This window comes from Melozone crissalis, unplaced genomic scaffold, assembly GCF_028551555.1.
Source record: "Melozone crissalis strain CALT ecotype California unplaced genomic scaffold, PUWL_Pcris_2 ptg000014l_1, whole genome shotgun sequence".
Lineage (NCBI taxonomy): Eukaryota > Metazoa > Chordata > Aves > Passeriformes > Passerellidae > Melozone > Melozone crissalis.
In genome coordinates this window covers 13,231,706-13,242,776 of record NW_026535792.1, presented here as the reverse complement: position 1 = coordinate 13,242,776, position 11,071 = coordinate 13,231,706, and the positions used below count along the sequence as shown (strand labels likewise).

The window sequence follows — 11,071 nt, the reverse complement described above, 5'->3', positions numbered from 1 at the left end:
CCCACATATCTTATCTCAGCTGGAATGCATTTGTCACTGTCTCATGTTATGATCATCTGGTAAAATGCCCTAGAAAAGAGGTAAACCTGCAAAATGGCTTCACCATTTTCATTTAATGACCTTTCCTGCTATGTGTTCCTGTATCACCTTCAACTGAAACTGCTACATAAAGGGAACTTACCTTTTCCCTTTAATGCTCCATTTCATCATTTTTGCCATTAGCATTTCTCAGCAGTCTTCACTTTGTTGTCAGGACTTCATCAGTGGATGCTGGTACTGAGTTTAAGAATTGACTCATTAAGATGCTGTGTTAACCTTGAGAAAGGACTGCTCAGTTTAACTCTACATTTGTACAGTTGGCTGCTGATTACCTAAAAGCTTTTCAGGCTCTAGGAGAGTTTAATGCTCTTAGGAAAAAGAAATGAGAATCAGGTCACTGACCTGTAGCTGTAACCAGGCTGCTGCAAGCAGAAATGCTCTGTGAGTTTGATAGCAGTTATGCAGCTGGGACTCATTCCTTTCCATACTACAGGAAGGTAGATATTTCATTATCTGTTACTCTAAAATCTCCATAATTGAAAGAAAACTTAAATATAAACACACTGGATTTCTAAGAAGTCTGACATAGCTGGTTGCTAAACCAGTGCATTTTTATTCTCCTTCTTTAGAAGAGCAGAGCAACTCTACTCTGCAAGTGTGAAATTCTTAGGTGTTTAAGTGAGAAATTAATCAGTGCCATCAAGGAGCTGTGCTTTTTGACATGAGGAGAAGGTAGGTCTGTTTTCAGCACAGGGCTCAAATTCTTCCCAAATAAGAAGGTGAGAGGGAGGCCCCTCCAGGGAGCAGTGACCTGCTGTGACTGCACAGCTGGGAGGAGCAGCAGCAAAACCAGGTGCTTCCCTCCCAGGTGCAGGAGACCTTGAGAGGAACAAGAGGAGACCAATGAGATGACCTTGAGGAGGAGGAGAGCAGGATGTGCCAAGGGGCCCTGGCACAGAAAGGCTTGGCCAGGGGCAGGTGAGAGAGAACCAGCAGGGAGGTGCAGTCAGAGCCCGGAGCCAGAGAGCAGCCGTGGCTACAGACTGAAATGGGGAGCTTCTGGCTGGATGTAAAGAGAGGGAGCAAAACAATTAAGATGCCCAAGCTTTAGGACAGCAGCCTGCAGTGCAGGGGATGCTCTCAAGAGGTGGAACCAGCAGTTGTGCCTAAGTTGAGGGAAACAATTGTTTTCCACCCCTTACATATTCCATTTAATGGAAGAACAAGGCAAGAGCAATATTGAGTGTTTCTGTGGAGTTTCTGGATTAGTTTCCCCTCCTTGTTCTCTATGTGGAGTGACTATATGCTGGAAGTTTACTTTCCTTCCTTTGGAAATCTGCAGGCACAGTTTACTGAGCTGTCCCTGTGCTTAATTTATGTTGGGGAAAAAATCAGGACATTAAAGGTAAGATATTCTGAGCACAAACTGCTATAAGGTAATGAGGATAAAAGTATTCTCTGGTTGCATTTTTTTTCTTCTTTATATTTTAAACACACTTCAGCAAATGTGAAATGTATGGGAAATAAAAGAACAGTAAAGGCTCCAAGGACTGGAAACCCCAAAATATTTTTTCCATTGGGAATCTTTCAGGATATTAGCCCTGTGTTCTGTCTCTTCTGTGAAAGATACACTGCTAACAAATACTTTACATGCAAAATACAAGCCACCTCTTAATTTTAAAAATAACTTTGTGAACTGACCCATTGGTTCCTGGTATATATTTTGCTCAAGCATTTTTACTCCCACTTTTCTGTCAGTGCCCTGCTGTCCTGGAGGCTGACTCAAGGGATGTTTGTGCTCTCCTTTTAGAGGGTTGCTGTTCCAAAAGGAGGATGTCACGTGAACAAAGATGACATTTTACATCTCAAGGTTATTTGCTCCTATTTCCTGAAGTGAAGGGTAGGACTTTTTGTTCTTTCCTTTGGTAAGAAAGAAAATTCTGTTTATTTCCAGTGAGGCGCATCGCTGTTCACAGAGAAGGGACAGCAAAAATATCTTTTGCATCTTTATTCCCCCACCTGCAAACCTTGAGCATTTAAAAACACTGCTGTGCCAGAGTAGTTAAAAGATTCCTCCTTTCTAAGTCAGTGCCTTGGAATCACTGGGGGGCATTGACATTTACTTGTTTCCTTGCCTAATGTTGAAAAGAGAAGTGCAGTGGTGACACCACTTGCAAAGACGAATTAGGGAACATTAATGATCTTTTTGGTCTCATCCTCTCCCTGCTTGTATCTTTTAAAGACAGTCTCCTGTAGTTTATTCCTCCCTTCCCCAAGTGTTGTTGGAAAACACTTTTCTCCTTAAAAAGACAGAATAACCAAAGCTTCAGAAAGAATTCCACCAATTTGGGAAAATTTGGAAATGATTTAAAATAATATGTGTTCTCATCCCAAGAAGATATAGACACATTTATAGACAACACTGCATCAGTAGAAACAATCACACTTGTTACCTAATTCTCAGAGGTGTTCTTCTCTTAAGCTTTATTAATTTTAATTAATTTTACAAAGTAGGTGACGCTAATTAATTTGAAATACTGCTTTAAATAAGCTTAAATGTCATTAGTTTTATGCAACTATGTGGAAAAGAACATTAAGGTGAGGAGAGTTTGGGGAATTGGGTGCCACAACGTTGATTTCCTTCCTCGAGCAGAGTCAGTCCGGGAAAAATGTAGGGAGCAGTTGTGCTCTGTGTAAGGTCTCTCTGGAATATGGAGGGCTGCGTTTTCCTAAATAACGCATATTCTGTACCAAGTAACCTTATCAGAATAATCAGTTTTGGTGATCATGGGTCATGTTCTGGCTGTTGTGTTCTGCCGTGTCCCTCTATCTCCCATACCTGCTGGAGAGCCCTCGTCATAGCTGTGAAGGAGATAAATTCCTTATTAAACGCTGCCACCTGGGGTTTGTGTTTAGAGGTGAGCCGGGTGCATTAATTTAAAGTCACGATTCAAGAAATGCGGTTCAATATCATCTTTCCAAGTCCCCCTCGCGGTGACGTCACGCCCCCTTGGCCCCGCCCACTTAGCGACGACGCGTTGGGGTCGGGTCGCCATCTTGGCCAATCAGCGAGAGCGATTCCCCGGAAGTGAAACCGCGTCCAGGAGCCCGGCGGCGCCGCGCGTTGCCACGGCAACGGCCGGCAGGATGGTAAAGGAGGGGCCAGTGAGGGGAACGAGCTTGGGGGCCATGGCGAGTGGGACCCTGAGGGGAGTGACATTTGGCGGCGCATGGGGAGTGGGACCGTGAGGGGAGCGAGACTGGGGGCGGCATGGCGAGTGGGACCCTGAGGGCAGCGAGATTAGGGGGGCATGGCGAGTGGGACCGTGAGGGGAGCGAGATTAGGGGGGCATGGCGAGTGGGACCGTGAGGGGAGTGATATTGGGGAGCCATGGCGAGTGGGACCGTGAGGGGAGCGAAACTGAGTGCCGCATGGCGAGTGGGATCCTGAGGGGAGCGAGCTTGGCGAGTGGGACCATGAGGGGAGCGAGACTTGGAGGGGAGGGGGGCATGGGAAGTGGGACCGTGAGGGGAGCGAGCTTGGGGGCCATGGCGAGTGGGACCCTGAGGGGAGTGACATTTGGGGAGGCATGGGGAGTGGGACCGTGAGGGGAGCGAGACTGGGGGCGGCAGGGGCAGTGGGACCGTGAGGGGAGCGAGACTGAGGAAGGATCTGGGACCGTGAGGGAAGCGATATTGGGCGCGGCGTGGAGAGCGGGACCGAGGAGGAGCGGGACCGAGAGGGGGGCAGCATGGGGAGCGGGTCCCGCGGCTGTCCTGCGCCACCGCCTCTCCCTTGTTGCCCGCAGGCGTCCGAGGAGCGGGAGTGGGGCAGGCGGGCGGCCCGGCTGCGGGCCGAGCTGGAGCGGGAGCAGCGGCTGGATGAGGAGCTACGGGCGGTAAGAGCTGCGGGGGCGGCCGCCCTCAGGGAGGGGGAAGGCCGAGGGGAAGAGTTCGCCTGGCTTTACCTTTGCCTGTCAAAAGCTTTCTCCATTAACAGTCATTTACTGACTCGGAAAGTCTTGCTTCACTGCACAGTCTCCTTGCCTTCTCCCAAATGTGCGTGTGCGAGAGGTGGTACGGAAATGGTTTGTTCTCATCAGGCAGAAGAGAGCAGAAAGCAGAGAGCGCTGCAGCTGGAGCGAGAGCAAAAGCTGGCGGCTGAGCTGGCGAGGCGGGACCTCGAGAAAACGAGAGATGAGAAGATCAGGCAACAAGTCAGAGCAAACAGGTAATTCAGAAATTTCCCAGCTGTATCAAATTGGCTGCTCCTGTTATCAGATTTGGGAGAACTGTAGCTGGAGTGGAGATGACTCAGACCTGGAAGGAAAAGTTACTTTGAGATCCACGTATAATAAGAAGTTAATTTTAAGCAAATTTGTCAATAAAAAAGTTGATCCACAAAATTTTCATTTTGAATATATTTATATGTACTAATATATAAATATGTATATTTATATGTATGTATTTATACTTGGGCATATCTGTGAGCATACATGTGTATGTACATGTACCTGTGCTTATATAGTTAGAAGTGAAGTATGCAGAACTGTTGATAGCACATGTAGAAATATAGGTACCTCTTGTTTTCAAATGGATTTTTTTCTTTTTCTGCCCTTTAACTAGAGCAATATTTTTCATCAGGGTTGCCCCAATGAAAAGTACTGTGTTTAAATAGTGATGGAAACACAATTTCTTCCCCTAGATACCTACCCTCTTGTAATAGGATAATTTTTTTTTCCCCTCCAGTCTTGAACTTCGAGAGTTAGAAAGAAAGCTGAAATCTGCTTATATGAATAAAGAACGAGCTGCACAGATTGCTGAAAAAAAAGCTATACACAATGAGAACATGGTAATTAGCATATCCCAGCACCTGAGTTACATAATTCTTTTTATGGATTATGTAGATTTTTCCTTTGACCTTTTCTATCTAAAATATTGTTCAAGCATTCAGTGTTATTGAAAATATATTTTGTGTTATGAAGGATTAAAGCAATAACTAGCTATAAGAAAAAGGTTTACTTTGCCATTGCAGGTGAAGGAGTAGTGATTGAATTAGGTGTATTACTAGTTATATTTGTTATTTTACTGGTTTTGTAGTATTTACCCAAGTCAAAACTATGATACCCTTTGTACAGTAAGTGTTTACAGTGGTGAATCCTTACCTCCGAGTCTGGTTGTTGAAAACAATGTTACTCTCTCCAAACAGTGATCTGGGTAACTTCAGAAGACTTGCAAACTTGTATTTATCTGTACGAAGACATTGGTGGTCAGGCAGGTGATTCTGATGGTGTTAATGCTTTATACAGGGCTCAGTGCAGGCACTTGCTGTATAGCAATGTGCTCATTGAGGGTGTTCTCTGTAGCCCAGCCTCATTCCAGTCATTGTGCTGATGTGAGTCCCACCTGTGCTCCAATGCTCAATACTTTGTTCTTTAAGTATTTTTAGTGCTCCTCCAGTTGGTCAGATCTTGAGGGTGCCCTTCAAGGGTTCTACTGACTGGATTAAGCTATTAAGCATGTTAAGGCTCTATATTTATAGATTGAGGCGGAAGACTTTAATTTCTGGTAATGCTGCATAATTCCTTTCCATACTGTGTATTTTTTCATTACAAGCTGTAGTAGTGGGAGTGAAAAGGAATCTAGCATTGCCTTTTTCCCCACAGAAATGGGAGGATGAAGTAGCCCAAGAGATGAAGAAAGAGTATGACAGGTATCTGAAAGAAGAAATGTCTGCAGAACTGAAGCGAAACCAGGAGAAGAAAACTTACCAAAAAGAACTGGACAAACAGGTTGAGGAACAGGAGAAGAAGAAGCAAGAGGCTTATGAAGAGTTTCTAAGAGAGAAACACATGATTGATGAAATTGTAAAAAAGATCTATGAAGAAGAACAAATGTTAGTTACTTTGAATTGTTATTATTTATTAATTTAAAACAAAGCAACTCATATAATTCTGCACAGAAAGCTAATTTGTATGCACCTATTCCATATATATACTAAGCCCATTTCAGTTTCCCTTGGTCACATTTTAGTAACAACAGACTGACTTGCATGGATTTTCTTGTTGAAACCTCAGAATGTCCCAGTCACTCTTGTGTCCTTGTTCCCCAAATATGAAATCCAGCTTATTTGCAGGAGGGCTTCCATTGGGCCCATCATGTTGGACACAACATCATATTAGACATTTCTGCCTCTCCTCTTGTCCCTGCCTTACCACCAGATGCTTTGTTTGTGTGTCTTAGGAACAGAGAAGGAGATGTCTGAGGCCAATACTCTGAGGGCAGAGCATTGTGTCTGTGTGGGGGAGAGTTCAGTGTAAATAAAAAGTTTAGGGGTTGTGGTGCTATTAGGCTTTGTTTTCTTTCTCTTTGATGGGACATACATAAGATGCAGCAGCAGTGTGTACTTTTGTGTACAGTCTGCCTTCCAGAAAGGTGTTAGACATGAGATTCCCTTCTTGGGGCAGTTTATTACTAAGTAGTTTCAATTTAGCTATGTAGTTTCTATCTGAATGGTTAAGGAGAGTCACTTAAATCTTAGTCTCAGAAATATGTTAATGGTGAGCATCTGGTTAAATACTTACTTACTTATTATGTTAAATAATTATTTAAACAGTTTTTTTCCATCTTCTGCAGGGAAAAACAACGGAAGTTAGATAAAATAAGAGAAACTCAGACATATATTGAAGAGTTTATAAAAGAACAAGCTATCTGGAGGAAGAGGAAACAGGAAGAGATGGAAGAAGAAAATAGGAAAATTATGGAGTTTGCCAACATGCAACAACAAAGAGAAGACGGTTGGATGGCTAAAGTTCGAGACAGTGAAGAGAAAAAACAGAGAGTTCAAAACATGGTATCAAAAATTGAAATTGTTGAAAAAATTATTGTAAGTTTTTGTCTTTCATTTAGAAACCTTTCCTTCTTGTACTAGCTTGCCAAGACCATGGAAAGAGAAGAACAGAGGCGTAAAGAACGGGAACAAATCCTCCAAGATCTGTATATGGAAGAACAAGAAGCGATGGAAAGGAAGAAGGAGATGGTAAGTGCTGCCAGGTATATGAAAGATTTTTTTCCACACATTGGATTTCTAAGTCTGTTAGTGTTGTTTGTGACTTCGGGGTTTCCAGTTATGTTCTAGCACAAAGTATTTCTTTTCAACTCTATTTTCTTAATGTTCTCAGTCAGGCACTTTATACATTAGCTTAGGTTTTGGAGGGAAAATTTTGTACTTTGAGTTTCCTTTTCTGTTCCTAATATATTTAATTTCAACCAGGAAGGCAAGTGAATGTTTTGAATACCCTTGTGGCCCCATTTATACATTTATTTATCTTGTGAAGGAGAACACCAGTAACTTTCAAGTTTAGATTTAAGCTAAGCAGTTTAATTAATTGGTTTTTTTCTGCATGTCTGTTTCCTATGGGTCTGGATATCTTCTGTCTTACCTTGCTGTGGGTGACAGACAAAATGTAACAGTGTTGAGATACCAAACACTGCGGTTTTCAGAGTGTTGTTCAGGATGACTGTCTGTTGATTCCCTTCATCATAGTGGGAAAAAAAATCCCCTTTGGTTTTGGACTTAATTTTGAGAATCTTGTGACATTTGCCAAGCTGATTAATACTGGAGAGCACTGTCAGATATGGAATGTTTGCTCCAGTTAGTTATGCTAGGAGCTAAGAGCTACAGTAAATTTATTCCAAGATAAATGGAGTAGGTTTGCTGCTGCTGTTGAGCATTTTTCAAAGTATTTTCAGTAATACTGCATTTTACTACATTTCCTTTCTAGGCAGAAATTGAAAAGAGAATAAGGCAGCGCCTAGACTTAAGGCAAGCATATGAAAAGCAGGTTGCTCTAAAGGCAGCAGAAGAAGAAGCTAGGAGAGAAGAGGACAGAGCTCTGGAGCAGCAGATTTTGGCCCAGCGGGTCGAGGAGGATCGCATTAAGCAGCTGAACGCGCAGAAACGGAGAATGAAACAGCTCGAACACAAAATGGCCATGGAAAAAATCCTCGAGGACCGGCGCAAACAGGGCATTGCAGAAAAGGTGAGAGTTTCACATGCACCTTCCGTTTGTGCAGTGTTTAAGATAGGAATACTTGTGCTATCCTAAGGGACAAAGCTGGTGTTGGTAGGGAAAGGTGGATGAGAATTGCAGAGAATAGCAGGGGGAACAAGGACTTTGTTTCAGTTTCTTTGTTTAGAGCTGACTTTTTTTGTAGCTCAAGAGGTTGGGGTCAACAACATTCCTGCCCTCCTGTGTAGCTGTGTACTGCAAATACCTCTTTGGGAGCCATGAGATCAGCAACACAACTGCTGTCCAGTTTCACGCCCCTGGTCAGCTGCACTGGTAATGATGCTTGAGGAGGGGATGGCCTAGTCTTGCTTTGAGGTTAGGTCTCTTATTGAGATCTGAGGAAGAAAAGGTGTAAGCTGAAAACAAGACATGGAATCCCATACTCCTGTTTTCAGACCTCTGTATAGGGTATAAATCACCTGTGTAATGTGAATTGCAATTTCCAGTCATCAGTGTGAGAATTCATACCTATTGTTCCTTTTCCTGGATTAGAGCAGTAGGGCTGGAACAGACTAACTCATCTGAGAGCCAAAAAGCCACCAGAACTGAACATTTCCTGTCTTCAAAAGGGCTTCTGACACCAAACACTTGGATAGCAGACTCACCCCACGACTTGCCATTCAGTTTTCTCTTTTGTCTGAGATTGTTTTCCAGTTGCCAGACAGATATTATTTCAACAGTGCTTTGTAGGGTTTTCCATATGCTTTTCCATCCTTTTCAAGAGCATTTCCTGTGACCAGGAATTAGGAAGTGGAAGTTCAAAATTTATTCCACTAAAATTTTTTTCTCTTTATGCTGTTGTGGAGAGTGGTGGAAACAAATGCTCACAGAGCTGAAACAGACTTAGGAAAACTTGTTTATTGTAGGAGCGTGAACTTGAAGAAAGAGAGTTAGAGAAGAAAAGGCAAGAAAGGATCCGTGCAATTATTGAAGAGGAGAGACAGAAACTCTTGAAGGAGCATGCATGGAAATTGCTGGGTTATCTTCCTCGAGTAAGTGAATTGTATTTTAAATACTTTTAATGTCTGTCCTGTAAATTGGTTTTCTCCTGGATAGTTCAAGGTGAAGCTGCAGAACTGTGGCAGTTCCTGGAGTTAGTGGATGTCCTTTCTGTGTCAGCTCACCTGCTCTCACCTGCTCTCACCTCTTCCTTTTGCCTTTGAGCTGGGCCTGTTTCCAGCACTGCTCTGTGTGCTGAGGGGCTTTGGGCTCTCTGGCACTATTGATGCCTTGTACAGAACTCTCTGAAAGCTTCCACAGCACTTTGCACGTCCTGTGTTTGCAATATGGAACGTGAGTTCTACAGCAGGGCTTCTCTAGCTAGAAAGGAGTCCACCACACCTTAAAATCCATTTCCACAAATTTCTCAGTTGGGGTTTTGGCAGCAATTTCTTGCAGCTCTCTGGCTGGTCTGCCAAATATTCCATAACTATGGACTCTGCAGCAGTGCAATGAACTGCAGCATTTACAGAAGTATTACAGAGCTTGCTCTGTTCATCCCGGTGTTTTTAAAAGTTAAAAAGATGGAAGCAGTTATTGCAATAAACTACATTTTGTATTGTGCTTCACAATTGGAAAGATCTCCTAATAGTACACAAATGAACTGAGAGCTGCCTTAGGGATGTAAAATTGCATTTACAGAAGAGAGGGAACTATCCAGCTGTTAAAGAAATTCTGCAATACTGGAAAACCTTAAGTAGAACAGAGTTTAACATTTATTCAGATATTTATACCATAATTGGTGCAGGAGTGTGTAACACTTGGAGTGAGTTGTTCTCTAATATGGATTTCATTAAAAGATAACTCATATTGAGAAAATTTTGATAAAATTAAACTTTAATTAAATTGAATTAAAATTAATTTAAATTTTTCTGGTTTGAATTTTCTGTTGTAGGAAGCCTTGGCAATTTCAGTGTCCAGGGCTCACACATGTGCCATGTATGATGTTCTACTTTTCTGTTCTCTGCTTCAACACTGTCTTGAGTTGGGTGTTCCTACATCTCATTACTTCACTCAAAATGGTTAAACAGCAAAGTGCTACCAAATAGGAAACTTTCCAATATAAATGCAGTTTGTAACTTTTTTCCTCTTTTTAAAATGCTGTTCTGTGGGTCATACATATTTTTAACAGTAAAATTAATTTAGAATTAGAAATTTAGATTTCTGTGTGAAGATCCTCTTCTCAAAAACATAGTTTTGGATTAAAGTGTCCAGCATTACTTGGTTTCCCATTATTTCTTTGTATGAGTTAATTCCAGCACAGGTAAAGGGGGAGACAGAGCCCAGCCCAGCCTGGGCCTCTTTTCACTGCAGTTGCTTCATTTTACCAAACCTGCCCCTGTGCTGTACTGACTCTGTTCACTCCTGTGAGCAAGAGAATGCAGCTAAATGTTGTCTTTTGGCAGAAAAAAAGGGGGCACAGACTGTAACTCACCTGTTTGGGTTTTGTGCAATCAGGCTTGCTTTAAAGGCACCATAGTATTATGGATACCATTATGGATACCATATTTTCTCCATAGAAAATTTCAGAAATTCATAGTTTTTACCTTATGATATTTCTTTCCTGTTAATGCAGGGAATACTCAAAGATGAAAATGATATTAACATGCTTGGAGAAGATTTCAGGTTGGCTTACCAGCAGAGAAGAGGTAATGAACTTTCAGAAGAGAGCTGAACCTTCCCCCAGCTCAGCTCCTGCTTTGCCACTAGGTGTCATCGGATTCCCAGTGAAAACTTCATTTGCTTTTAACGTGAGGAATTCCTTTTTAATAGCATTAACAGCCTTCATTTTAAAACCGAAGTTCTAAACGGATGAGCAGTTAGTTTTTTACAAGTGCATTTGCATTTTTTAGAAGTCCATTTGCATTTTATAGAAGTCCACTTGCATTTTTCATCAATAAACTGTTCTCAAGTTCTCAATTCTTCTCAGTTAGTCATGTAGTAATGTTAGAAATGTTTTC

At 42.3% G+C, this 11,071-nt stretch overlaps 1 protein-coding gene across 1 annotated transcript; it reads left to right on the top strand.

Moving 5' to 3' along the window:
* Nucleotides 1–3,775: 3,775 nt before the first annotated feature.
* Nucleotides 3,776–11,029, top strand: MNS1 (meiosis specific nuclear structural 1). The gene is made up of 9 exons (XM_054273138.1): nucleotides 3,776–3,938; nucleotides 4,143–4,270; nucleotides 4,789–4,891; nucleotides 5,706–5,935; nucleotides 6,676–6,892; nucleotides 6,971–7,078; nucleotides 7,824–8,081; nucleotides 8,978–9,103; nucleotides 10,687–11,029. Exons 1-9 carry the CDS (start codon nucleotides 3,792–3,794, stop codon nucleotides 10,783–10,785), a joined length of 1,416 nt encoding a protein of 471 aa, XP_054129113.1. The 5' UTR covers nucleotides 3,776–3,791; the 3' UTR covers nucleotides 10,786–11,029.
* Nucleotides 11,030–11,071: the final 42 nt, after the last annotated feature.

Coding starts and splice junctions, on each gene's coding strand:
- MNS1 (XM_054273138.1), top strand. CDS start 3,792: ATGGGGAGCGGGTCCCGCGGCTGTCCTGCGCCACCGCCTCTCCCTTGT. Junction 6,893..6,970: donor AACAGAGAGTTCAAAACATG/GTATCAAAAATT, acceptor TTCTTGTACTAG/CTTGCCAAGACCATGGAAAG. Junction 8,082..8,977: donor AACAGGGCATTGCAGAAAAG/GTGAGAGTTTCA, acceptor TGTTTATTGTAG/GAGCGTGAACTTGAAGAAAG.